Source organism: Strigops habroptila, chromosome Z (assembly GCF_004027225.2).
Source record: "Strigops habroptila isolate Jane chromosome Z, bStrHab1.2.pri, whole genome shotgun sequence".
Lineage (NCBI taxonomy): Eukaryota > Metazoa > Chordata > Aves > Psittaciformes > Psittacidae > Strigops > Strigops habroptila.
In genome coordinates this window covers 7,958,749-7,972,438 of record NC_044302.2, presented here as the reverse complement: position 1 = coordinate 7,972,438, position 13,690 = coordinate 7,958,749, and the positions used below count along the sequence as shown (strand labels likewise).

The following is a 13,690-nucleotide window of genomic DNA, read 5'->3' as shown; positions in this document are numbered from 1 at the left end:
GTGTTAGAAAACTCAAGTTCCTAGGTGCAGGAACAAACACATTCTGGTACTGAGGCATTAAACACACAGGCTAAAACGCTTGCTGACTCCAGCTATTGGTCCTGCCTCTCTCAAAGCCTGTGAGACAGCTACGCTCCACTTAAAACAGCTCCAAGGGTTTACAGCTCCTTTATCAAGGTAACCCTAAATTAGCACCAGTTTAATATGTCAGGCTACAAACTGCGGTGGTTCAGGATCAGCTTCATGTGCAATTCCACAACTTGTGAGAAGGCACCAAGCGAGAAACTAACTGGAGGCAGTTATTGATTCAGCTGTCTGCCCTTAATTAACTTATATTGATGCCCCAACATCACTGGGATAAAATATGGATCAACCCTGAACCTAGGGTTAGTTCTAAATGACAGATTAAATCTAGAACCAGACCCTTGCAAAGCTCCCTGTTTTCCTGTCTAACAGCTCACATTTCAGTTTCTGGTGTGCTGGTTGGAGTGATAGCCCTTTCCACATTTAACTGTACTGAAACGTGAAGCTGTGTGGGGGATTTTTTAGGCAGTTCTGAATGAGTGGAGCCCTGTAAGAACCATCTCTGGTGTGCAGTGCTTCATAATAACACTGAGGACATAGCACTGTTGATCCAAAGGTTAACCACACAGTGTTACATACTTCAGTATTTTGAAGCTGGACCACTGAAACTAAGTTCTATCATATCAGGATGCATTTATGAAAATTTTATTAATGATTCAAAGATGCTTACTAGTTACAGATTATTAAAATATAGCTAGTTATTTAGAGCTATCTAAAACAGATGTTGTAGGTGTGGTTTACATTATAAGTACTGAAGTGCTTTTAAGACTGTACGTGGGATTGGAAAAAGATAGTATGAACTCATGCAGTATAACAGCATGTCTCTAAATCTCAGCTTTCATTTAATAAAGTAATAAGTCTCTTGCAGTTACAGTTCTGAAAAAATCTGGCAACATGAGCAGAATGTAACCAAGGCAGAGGTGGCAAAGAGATGTCTGGAACAACAGCCCTGAAGGGCAGGAACTGTGCCTGCCAGCATCCCATCAGCCAGTGATTGCTTTAGTTCAACAATTTAAGAAAGAGCATGATAGATAAGCACATTATTGTGACAATTTCATTTCCCCACCAAAGTCAGTGAGAGGTTCTACTACTTACATCAATCCCAATTATAAGGCAGCCCCACAAAACTCAGAGCCCAACAGCAAAAAAAAGAGATCCAAATGCAGAGAGCCCTCCAGAGTCCACAGAGACACTGTCCTGCTTTAAGCATCTTGTGCTTTACTATTCCTCTGACCATACAGTCAGGATTTGGGAACCTCTGGAAGAGAATCACTGTCTTTTGTTTCGCAGCTTATAGCACATACTGTTCTTAATCAGAAATGCAGTCGTATCTATTAGGCACTTACTAACTCTTCACGAAATAATAAATGCACTCCTCACATAATGTGATATTAAAGTGTATATACTCTGTGTGTGTGTAGCTGCAGTGTTTGAATTTACTCAGGCAGCAATATTCTCTTTTCATTTTGATGTAAACAAGATCATGACTCTTGTCATGACTTAACCAGCTTGGGACCATGTTACATTTGTAGAGGTTTTTTGGCTACCCTTCCTTGAGGCTGGCATTGCACGAGGTGCAGGCTGTTTTTCCATACATTTTAGCTTCAAGGTTAAAAGAGGAGATAGGGTGCTTATTAGTGGCAATCAGTGCACTGTTCAGTGCTGGTACAGCCTCTGTAAAAACGACCTGTCCAAACTGAACTCAAAATGGAAATAGGAATTTCAGATGAGATGTGAGAACAAGGGGGTGCCTTATGCTACAGCCAGCTTAAGTATTAAACACATTTCGTAAGCAAGGAGTACAGCCAACCCTATCACCACACTTTTATAAAACTGACCTCAGTCAGTGCTACTGAGATGTGTCTATGTGACTTACTCTCATAGCTGCTAAAGAGAATCTCTTGAAGCTTCTTGTTAAGTTCTTTTAAAGAGACATGGCACAAACTGGGCTTAGGATTTTTCTACTCATAAGCATACTGCTGCTGGATCAGACCATCAGCCAGGCTTCCAAATTCAAAGCCAGGAAGCACAGCAAACGTAGAGTGAAAGGTACTGGGTTTTAACTGGGAGGGGGGATAGAAGCTTACAGACTATGCAACTTTACTATGTACTTAAATAACATTGCATGAATCAGAAACTAACATTATATAAATGCTTATTAACAAAGGACATTTGAGTCTATCTTATATCAGTCTTTAAAATGTTTTTATGTGAGTTAGCAAAGCCAAGAATAGGGTTCAAGAATGAGTTATGGAAATTGAGCCGTATAACAGTTGTAAATATCTTGCTCTGTTATGCCTATTCCTCTCTGTCAACATTATTTAGGACTCACAGGTATAGCTGAGAGAGGACTCTGGCTGATCATTCTTAGTTATGTAGTTACAATTGTTAACATCAGAAGAATGGAAATTCATGTACATACGGTAGAAAAGAACAGAATAAAATATTCAGTCTCCAAGAGTTCTTGTTCAGATTTTTGTACCCTTTCCTAATTTTAACAGAATGTGTCTCTAATATTTGTGAAATATAACTTTACCTGCGTGAAAAGTACTGTGAAATGGCAAATCAAACAAATGAAAAAGAATTAGCAGAAAACGATAAAGCATAAATTCCCAGAGCAAAGCTTACAGAGCAAATACAAAACTGCTGAACATTGTTTGGAATTGTCTGTGTATTTAACTTACAGACTTATTTCTAATAAAAGAGGGTATGATGGAGGTTACAGCAATGGCAAATATTTAAACTCCTAGCCAATGAAAAAAACACAGCTTTGATAAAGCCATTGTACAACACGATTACAGAGCTCTGCAGTTATACAGTTACATATACACTTCCTTCTCCTTTTGAATCACTATGGTTTAAAGCTTGGTGTCCTAAGGACAGGCTGTTTATATATTTGTTTTGCCAGCACATTTGTCTGTTAACCTTCCACTAATAAGTTTTGAACTGGAAACTATTTGGCAAAAGAATAGACATCCTTAGGATAAGTTTCCCGATATTTTTTGGGGGGCTGAGATCTGCATTAGTGTCCCACTGTGAAACCTTTGCACCAGGAGCTCAGCTTGTTCTGGTTTTGTCTCTTTTCAAACAAAGGAACATGGAAGGGCTTTTGTGAACTGGGACTTGCAGGGAGTAGCATGGACTGGGGAACTGGGAGTCTTGCCTTGGGGAACCAAGGAATCATGAAGGACAACTGGGGTTATCCCCACAGGCAGTAGGGAATATGGACATGAACTTTCTGGGGTGCAGCTGGAGGATTAGATGATGTAACACAGATCTGTAGGAACTGTGGTTTTTTTAGTTCTGCTATGTGTGAAAGCTTATTTATTCCTCATGTTCATTACTGTGGCTTCTGGAAGGTCTGGTTACTGCTGCAATCAAATTGTCATCTTGTGCAATGGGAACATGCCTGCTAGTTGTTTGATGGTGGTAGAATATAATGATTAAGAAAAAAGAATGGAAAAGATGACATGAAAATAGAGTTATGTGCAAATTAGCTTCTTTTCTTGTCCCATCATCTTTCTGCTGCTTTTGTAAGTGCTACAAAATGGTGATTAAGACTACATTTGTGTGATTTAAGTCTCCTAGCCCTCTCTGTACTCATGGAGAGAGAAAGGCTCCTTCTGGAAGGAGAAATTGCAGCTCAGCAAGCTTGTCTGCATACATTCGGATTGTGAAGTTTGGTTATAATAGCTGTTCACTGTGTTAAAACAAGATTTGTATAAAACTTTCATCTTTTCAGAAATAACATTTATTTGAATAAAGACAGCTTGTGTCCTGCTATTATTTGTGTGCTGTATATATACACCATGGTGTACAAGTTCAAAAGTAAATAGGCAAATTTTGTTGTAAATTAGATATTGGCATGCTAAATAACAATTAGCTGCAACAATCCGTGGTTTTCAAACAGTTATCAGGATAAAGTTCTGTTGAAAATTACATTTAAACTATGAGGGCGAAACATGAAGGTGAGGTCTTCCTCGTTTTTCATAGGAACCCTACAGGAATCACTTCATTAAGGAAAAATCTTTAACAGACATCAAAACATATCTCAGCAATGCAGAAAGCCATGATATTCTGAAACAGCTTTTAACATACAATTTTTAAAAATATTCTTTGTGTATGTATCTGTTAATTTCTCTATATTTCTTTTATTGAAGAAAAAGATGACCTAAAGACCCAGATTGACAAATTGTGGCGAGAAGTAAATGCTCTGAAAGAAATGCAAGCACTTCAGACAGGTAAAGCAGCTTACACTGGCCAATGGCTTCCACAAGTTACCGCTGCCTTTCCTCTGTCCTTTACTTCCATCCTTCTCTTTAATGGAGATTTGTGACTGAGAAATGTAACTCCTCAAGAGTGTAGTGTGCCATGTAATGGTGAAGGAAGCAGTCAAGTAAAGTCTGAACTAATGGTGTTCAAGTGATAATTCTTCACTAAGAGCAAGAATTAATCTGGAGTAAGAACTATAATAATCTTTGCTATGCGCACCCCCAAGCTGTGATTTTTAGGTATATTCAGACAAAGATAACACAATGAGGGTTGCTGGGTTTGAGAGTTTAGATAGTCAATGAGTTAAGTCCCCTTAGATATGAACACAGGCCAACCATCAAGGCAAAAATATTCATGGAAAAGGCTGAGAATACCCTCAAAAGGAAGATAAAAGGACTGAGCCTTTTTAAGGTGTGCAGTTTGCAACATTCAAATGTGAATGTTACCATAAAATTTCAAAGTAATACCCACTGTGAGTTCAGAAATATCCTGTATCGATGTGCAGAGTCCTTTAAGCATTTAAATAGCCAGATGGAAATTTCCAAACAAAATAAGAAGGGTAAATACACATGCACCTACTGGACAGTTGTGCTTTTTCACAGCTGTTGACACAGAAAGTGGCAATTAAGCATGTACAGGAGGACACTACAGAGGAAATGACATCATTCATATGAAACAGAACATATTTTCTTTAAAGATGGTAATATCTGGGTTGTTCACGTCTTGGGTTACATAGAGCTTTTTGAGCTTTACAAAATATTTTTATTTTAAATGTCTTATAAGAACACTTCAGAAGTTTCTTAAAAGAGAGAGCCTGTGCTAGACAAGTAACTCTTGTTTAAAAGTAATTCTTGTATTGCTTCCAGAAGGAACTTGAGAGTAAGCATGCAGTGGCTTAGAAATGAAACCAGAGCCAGGAGATTTTCTATCCTCAAAACTTATTTTGAGCTATATCCTAAATTCAGAACTCACACTGTTCAATTGGATTCCAAATTTGGCAAAAAGAGATCTATCACCCCTCTAGCTCCTATTGCATTTATTAATGGCTTTATGATACTTGAAAAAGGAGGTGCTTTTTCAGCTTATGGACATTTCCAAGACACACATTACAATCTGATTTCTTCTTTTGCTCAAATTTCCTACGTCTCCTTTCTACATACCATGAAATATTGCCACACACCATTTAGCAGCACATACTTTCTTCTCCAAAATGGGACGGTCTCCATTATTACTGCAACATTGCTGAAGTAGATAAAGTCTTTCTGGTCTTTCCCATGAACATAACTTTGTTAAAGAACTCGACATTTAGCAAATACGTTCATTACTTTTCTTTGGCCATTAGCAGTTGGAAAGGTTATAATTTGAAAGATAAGCCTTAGTATAAAATGGTGACCCTGAAAGTGCAGCTAAGAAGTGCAATGAATACTACAACTGGAAGTACTAAAAAACTCAGACATAGGATATGACCCAAAGTAGATTTCCATATCCTGTTGATCATATACATAATTACTTTTTTTACAAGAACAGATGACAGGAATTAGAAACATATTATAGAAGACATCAGGACAGAAGATGTTCATATTGTTTCATGACATATTTCTAATATAAGTACAAGATGAGTTTAAACAATAAATGAAATAGTCTGGAAGTAGTCACATGCAGGATTCTAAAAATAATTGTTGCAGGAGTATATTCAAGGCTTTTGTTAATTTCCTCAGCTCAAAAGGAACACTCCTTCAAAGAGGGTTCTCTTGTATTTTTCCTGGTAGAATTAGTTTTTCACACTGTGTATTAGGAGAGCAGGAAAGCAAAGTTTAAGGACTCACTCCTGCAAGCCTGCCCACACAGACCCTGGGCTGGAACAACTTTGACAGCAGTTCTGCAAGGCAATTCCAGTTATAGAGCATATGCCAAATTAATGTTCTAGTATATTTGGACTTTACAAAGACTTCCCTGATATGTTCCAGTAGAACTAAAAGCAAACAGATTTTTAAATGCAAATGTTTAGATTATTAGGTTCAGATTGTCACGCTAGCTTAGTAATAAGTGTACATTCTTTAGAAGTGTATAGATTTAAGTCACCTTACCTCATTTAGTGTTTGAAGGGATAGACTTTGCTGGAAAGACCAGACTTTAAGAAGTAAAGAGGTGAATGTGTACTCTTCTACAGGTGGAAATATACGTTTATCAATCACCCAGAGATTTGCATTATGAATTTTAAATCAATATTTATTGTTTCTAGTGAGCAGGACACATTTAAAATACCACTTCTCTGTCCTGCCTGTGTTTGCTAGGAACTAGGCTTAGTTAATGCACAAAACTTTACTTTTCTTTGGCACCTAAATATAAACATGAAAAGACCTTTAAATCTGTCTCTTTACTATAAAGACAAGTGTAGATATGATGACCAGTTCGTACCTGGCAACAATAAAAACATCCATACCCCATCCATTCCATCAGTTTTAAGACTAATGAACAAGATAAAAATGTGTGAAAGCAGGACTATTTGATAAAAGAAGACAAAAGACACACCTACAACAGGCCTGGGTTATATTTTAGCATTCTGAAACAGCAAAATATAAAATCCTTGAGAGAATTACATTGTTGGAGGAATTCTGGGGCTCAAGATCATGCCTGAGGTTTTCCAACATAAATATGGGAAAGATTCTCCAAAGCACATTATGGTGTAAAGGTGGCAGCTATGTCTGTCCTTCCTCTTAAGCACCTCTTCTGTGGAGCAGCTTTTGGCCACCCCTTGTAATCCCAGGTGCTTTGCAGAGCACCTATGAGCAGTCTGTTCAGACTTCCCAACAGCATAGTAACATGCTAGCTGCATACAAGGTCCTACATGAACAAAAGTAATAGAAGGTAAGTCCGATCTTACTACCACTTCCTGGATCACTCTGTGGTGGCAAAAGCATTTCACTTGCTGAGGGACTTGTCTGCTTAATTTCCAACGCACCTTTAGGAAAACTATCATTTATAGGAAACATTATTCAAAGCTATAGCCCAAGCTTTTACTGAACATGCAAAACAATATCTATTCACAGTCTGTCTTCGTGGGACAAAGGCTCATAAGAAGTGCTACCTCATGTCAGAAACCACCAAACATTTTCATGAAGCCAATGAAGACTGCATAGCCAAGGGAGGGACACTGGCTATCCCAAGGAATAATGATGAAACAAATACTCTTCGAGATTATGGCAAGAAAAGTATGCCTAGGGTGTCTGAGTTTTGGTTGGGTATCAATGACTTGATAAATGAAGGTAAATTTGTTGATGTCAATGGCATGGTTCTACAGTACTTCAACTGGGATCGTGCCGAACCAAATGGTGGGAAGCGTGAAAACTGTGTCTTTTTTTCCCAGTCATCACAAGGCAAGTGGGTAGACGAAGTCTGCCGTACTGCCAAAAGATATATTTGTGAATTTCTGATCCCATAATTACATTTACAAATTACCATGACCATGTTTTGGGTCATTAACATACAGTTTTGCTTGTGAGCAACCGCTCCCACTTTGACAGTGGAGAGTTAAAAATATCCATCTCCTGCATTGTACTCGCTCTTTCCTGAAGCAGAAGTTCTCTCTATTAATTTATTTTCTATTCAGATGCTAAAAATGTTATTTTTAGTGTGTGCTGTCATTATGTACAAGAACATATATTATGTTTTGACCTACATTATATCATATTTTGGCATATTATTTCAGCCTGATGTTCAGGTTGCTAGCATTCACTTCCTATTTCTGTACTTTTTGTCTCCATGATAGGTTAGCATTTGCTTGAACTCCATACTCCAGTGAATTTATTGAAAGTTCACAAAAGATTGCTGCATAGTGGCATGTGCCAGTATGAGGTGTAAGGATCCTTTCAGTTCCGGTGCTAAAGAGGGACTTTGGGATTATGTAAGCTCCTGTGAAAAATTATCATTATCCTCATGGAGTTTAAAAGGATGGATCTGTGATCAAGAGTTTTTTACCTATGGGTTAAAAAAGCCAAATTAAACAGAAAAATCTGATGTTAATTTTTAAACTACATGGAGTTGAAAGTGATACACTGCTAGAAAATGGGGGAAGTGGCTGTTCTAAAGCATCAGTTAGTCTAAACATATTTGCTTATAAATGTCTCAATTATGGTTAAATATTAGATGTCATTTGGAACATTCCCATATAAGAAACCAACATGGGACTAGATCCCACCTCCACTGTGTAATGCCTTAGCAAGTTCTGAAAAAGCTTTCTCTCCTGCAGGATCAGAAAGAGGCTTTATAATACACATAGTATCAGTGCCTGAAAGCACAAGTAGAGAGGAAGGACTACGTTTCTAGACATGATACCACTCATTCACCTCTCTTCACATGGCAGGCAGCACGCCCGTTTGGCACAAAAAAGTGAGGCCAAACTGCAGCTCATCTGGCCACATACAAATTTTCCCAATTTAACATCCGATATTTGAAAGTGAAGTAAAATGTGCTAGTTATTTTTTGCTGTTCTTAAGCTCACAATAGAGACTTGCCTTCATGTTATAAATAGCAGTTTCTCTCTTGTGTAAAGGAATTTCATTTAAATATTTAAATATATTGCTGCTTGGAGGCTGATTCCTACATTTACCTGTTTTAGTTGCACAAAATTTTCTTAAATTATACAATAAATTCATGATTACTCATATTTAACTGTAGTGGTATTTTTGACCGCTTATGCATCCACGTGAAGGCCACTCTTTCCTAGGACTTGAGGATTCAAAAGGGGCACCATCTTCAGGCACATTATGCTATACTTCTTTTTATTAGTGTACCTACGTGCCACAGGACAAAATTTGGACCGCTGCTTGCCTAAAGGCTGTATGAAATGCAATTGTTTAATGCACCACTGTAATGTGGTATGTATAAATTTCATTTTCCTACACTTAATGTATTTGCGAAACAGGCCTGATTCTGAATTCTCTCACTTAGCTCCTGAGTCTAAACAAAAGAGCAGGATGTCCCCTCAATTTTCCTCTAATTTTCTTCCAAAATCTACCAACCTTTGCTAAGGTTGGGATCAATATTCTTTTTACCTACATTTTAAGATGATTGAATGTCTGCAGTGATTTTTTATGCCTTGTTTAACTCTCTTGTCTAACATGTCAGTATGCCAGCATATCCCTACAGCTACCATCAGATTGAGCATTCACCCCAAATTCCAGAACTTGTTTACCTTTGAGGAGTTTATAAATTTATGTCCTATTCAATCTGTTTCAGCCAAGCTTCTAAAGTTGTAGTCAGGAATGGAAAATGTTTGTAGATATTATTGGTGGATGTTTATCAGCTCTTGGATGCAGATACCAGAGACAGAAATAACTATTTGTTTAGTAGTTATTTACTGCACAAAAACAAAACTCAATGAAATTGGTAATCAATTTGAAGATTCCCAGCAGAATGCTTACTTAAGAAATAGCAACTGGACATAAACTGAACAGGAAAAATAATGGAGTGAAACTCAGGTGGGTAGAGTTGGAGAGGAGATGGAGGATAAAAAACTTGTCCTGAAAATGCCTGCACTGAGGGCAAGACAGAGAGAAAATAAACTAGAAACATAGCACGGAGACAAAATTTGTCCTGTAAAATTAACTGCCCTTATCTTTCCTCTCAATGACTGAATGTACCTGTGTGAAGTGAGCTCAGAGTGAGGATATTTGCTGCCTGGTGGACCTGCTCTGCCCTGCTGCATCAGTTTTCCCCAGACCTTCATTCCCCACCTTTCCTCTCTCCTGTTAAGTATGTGGTATTGCCCATCTTTTCCACTCAAGCAGAACAGGCTCCCCTTTTTACACCACTCTTCTGCAATCCTCTGACATCTCCCAGTGACCTTTTCCCTTCAAATTCCAACTCTGGATTCCTCATCTCTGCAAAAGTCACACAAAACTGTGCACCAGAGACCCCTGCAACCCAGCACATGCAACTGGTAAAAGGAATGTAGAAGCTGGAGTTTTGCACTCCCCTGGAGCACTCTTCTCTGCAGGTGGGTGCTGTGTCGTGGAGTGGGCAGTCACTTAGTGATTTCCCATTTGCACGCTGGGTAGTCATCACGGTTCAGCTCGGAATTGCTTGGGTGACTGGGAATTCAACAGGACATACGGTAGCAGCTTTTGCGCGCATTACCGCAATACTAACCGCGAAAAAAGCTCCAACACTCCCACCCGGTGGTATAATAGGAGAATGCAGAGTTGAAGTGACACACAAACTCATGTTACTGTAACAAATACTGCTTCTAGTTGCTCGCTGAAGGAAAAAGATCCAATGTAACACGTCCAAACACCTACAGTATCTTTGCAAGAAAATAGAAAATTACATGTTTTGAAAGACTTCATACTAATTTTCAAGTGTTTATCACTCCCTCCTACTTTGTCTCACACCCCAAAGGAGACCTTGTTCTTCCACCTTTCTGCCCTAAAGGAAGGCAAAGCTGGCTGCGAGTTCCCACAGTGAGTTCCCTCCCCAGCCTTTACAATCTGATAAAAGAAGATGTTCACAGGCAAGTTACTACACAGGGTGGCACAGGATTAGGTTGCCATTCTCTGCTCCATCCCCAGGCAACTCTTCTCTTATTAAAGCGAGACGCTGTCCCTTTTAGCATTCATCTTTCTCTGCTTCTGCCTCACTATGTGTTTTGGCAGCAATTTATTTCTAGCAGAAGAGCTGGCAGTTGCAAGAGGTTGTCAAAAAGAGAAACTCTTTCATCCTGTTCATTACACATGATACACACCCAGTAATGTTCGGTCTGGCTTCAGTGCGCTACGTTTCACAGCATTTTCAACAACTCAGCTGCATTCCTTCCTCTCTCTTTTTGACCACCTCAGCCCTGTGTGTATTAAACCAGACCAATCTTCCTCCTAGTAAGCCTACTGACACTGCCCAACAGCAAGGGGAGTCAGAGGTGGAATAAAGACTGCCGGCAGCAATGTCCAGCTGAGAGCTTACTCTGTAAGCTCTGTACTACAGAGTTACCCTCCTTAGTAACTGAAGGGCAAGCTCTGATATCAGCCAAAAGGTGCTCAGGAGCATTTCACAAGCTTTTCAAACTGTACAGCAGAGCCAAGGCTTGCTGATGTGTCCCTGATCTCCACTAGAGAGCTTAGGGGGGAGTATAAAGCTCAACATAGAACATTTTGGAGTGGAAGTTACAGTTCAAAGCCAAGCCCAGAGCTGGCCATAGACACAGGAATGTATGCACAGTGCTTTTAGTTACTGGTATTTTCAACTTTCTCTCTTTTTCACTTTTCATTTATTTTTCTCCAGGTGTTCTTTTCCATAGCCTTCATGCATACACATTAACCTCCTGGGAAGGGCAATTTTCAGGGAGCATTTCCAGGAGAATACTTCAGGGAGAAGTTTGCTTCTGTATCCAGGTCTAGAATTTAAAATAATATCTGAACAATCTATTACTGAATACTCACCCTAGTACCAGTGCAAAATTCAACCTTGTTAAAATCCTCCCATCCATCAGCAATGACCTAGTGCCTTTAGGGCACTCAGTATTTCTGAGGCATTGTTGTTGTCCCAGTAAGCTCAGACCAGTTATAAAGTCACCTGTTGCTATGTAACATGAAGCACATAATGCAACTGCCTAAATCTGAAAGACAAAAATTGTGTCTGTGAACAACATGAAACAACATCAGAGGGCCTTACATTTGGAAACCAAGGGGAATTCCTCTGTAGGACTAAAAAGCTTCAACTAGAGGCTCTGTTCATATTTAAGCTCTGCCCAAGCTTGTTAACATACATCAAGCACCCATTCCCACTTGAATGCTTGGGTTGCAGTGAAAGGTTCTCAGCTGTGCTTGAGGCACAGGTGTTCTGATTGATTAACATGTGCTGTGGATTTCAGCAGCAGAAGCTTTAAAAATGGAAAATAACCAAATATTTACTGCCTAAAAATAACTAGAAATCCATTAAATGTTGGAAAATGGTTTCAAATTTCAGCTTTCTTTGTCTTAATTTCCAATTTAATGCTGCTTCTGGGATTAAGCCAGCTCTATAGAGCAAAGAGATGTCTATGCTATTGGGAAAGCTATGTTCCTTCCACTGGTGTTTAGAAAAGGAGAAGTCCTCTCAGATCAGGCTCCAAGGTAAAGATTTGGAGGATGTAATCCCAGATAAAATTTCCTCATCCCACCTTTCTGTGCTTAGTAGATCAGGCATATGTGTACCTAGGTGAGCTCAAAGCCTTTAGTAGGAGCTGGATTAGCCCCTTGGAAGGAGGAGATAGCTACTGAGCACAGGATACAGATGGGGTTACGTGCACAGTCACGATCTGTTTACAAAAAGCCTGTTTACCTGCATCGCACACTCATGCAGTTTCCTGCCTTGCAACCTGAGGAGAAATGTGCTATGCAGAACAAAAGTATTGTAGAGGTTTTGCGGTGCCTCATTTGAACTGAATGAGAATTTTCTTATTAGTACAAGCCTTGACCCTCCACTTTTGGAAAGAGGCAAACAATCTGCGTCAAGGACTCCCAAATCCTCCTCTCCACTATCAACACACGAAAAAGGAATACCTGTCACAAATCAGATCAGCCTCACTGGTGACCGAGTAACTTACAGATACGCTATCGAAAACATAAGCTGTTTCCATGCTGCTTTCGCGCTTTCTCCGTGCACGCTAGCAGCACTCACCAACTACTCGACGGCAGCTTCCAGGGTACGGGGTGACCCGTGGGCCTGGGAAACGCAGAGCTCCACAATGGCCAGCCCGCGACTGGCTGGTCTTGGGGGTTTATTTCCCAGATGACGTTTGCTGTCGCCCGGGGCCAGCAGCGATGGAGCCGTGGCTATGCTGGACACTGGCGCTCCGGCCCTCGGTAGCCCCGCGGCCCTTTCGGGAAGGCGGTGCTGCGCGGGGCGCTGTCCGCTGCGCCCGGTGCTGAAGCCGCCGGCGTCTGGACCTAGAAGATTGGAGCTCTCCCCCGCCGCGTGACCCGCTGAGGGCGCCCCTTCCCCCCTGACTGCCCCAAAGGGGACCTCAAATAGCAGAAGGGTCCCGCTGCCTGCACCATAGAGGCTCGGCAGAGTTCCCTCCGCAGCCCCGGCTGGGAGCAGGGCTGGCACACTCAGCCCCAAACCCCCTCTGGAGTCTACACTTCCATTCCTGAGTGAGGGCTGCATCTCCTGCATGGCACTCGCTGACAACAACAGTTTCTTGCTCTTTGAAATACGTAGATTTTTAGGAAATTTTCTTAAAGTTAAGTTTTGGGGGTATCTTTTGGCAATTTTTTGTTGAGCTGGGGTTAGTGTGTAATATCAGCACTATTGATCTGCTCTGAGATGTTGTTCAAAACATCTAGAAAATCAGTTGAAA

At 40.1% G+C, this 13,690-nt stretch overlaps 1 protein-coding gene across 1 annotated transcript; it reads left to right on the top strand.

Moving 5' to 3' along the window:
* Nucleotides 1-1,951: 1,951 nt before the first annotated feature.
* On the top strand, nucleotides 1,952-8,108 carry CLEC3A (C-type lectin domain family 3 member A). Its single transcript, XM_030470119.1, has 3 exons — nucleotides 1,952-2,133; nucleotides 4,245-4,325; nucleotides 7,407-8,108. Exons 1-3 carry the CDS (start codon nucleotides 2,019-2,021, stop codon nucleotides 7,796-7,798), a joined length of 588 nt encoding a protein of 195 aa, XP_030325979.1. The 5' UTR covers nucleotides 1,952-2,018; the 3' UTR covers nucleotides 7,799-8,108.
* The last annotated feature ends 5,582 nt before the right edge of the window (nucleotides 8,109-13,690 follow it).

Bases quoted from the DNA above. Each gene is read 5' to 3' on its own strand.
- CLEC3A (XM_030470119.1), top strand. From the start codon at position 2,019: ATGGCACAAACTGGGCTTAGGATTTTTCTACTCATAAGCATACTGCTG. The intron at 2,134-4,244 runs GTACTGGGTTTT...CTTTTATTGAAG, and splicing joins CAGCAAACGTAGAGTGAAAG to AAAAAGATGACCTAAAGACC. The intron at 4,326-7,406 runs GTAAAGCAGCTT...ATCTATTCACAG, and splicing joins AATGCAAGCACTTCAGACAG to TCTGTCTTCGTGGGACAAAG.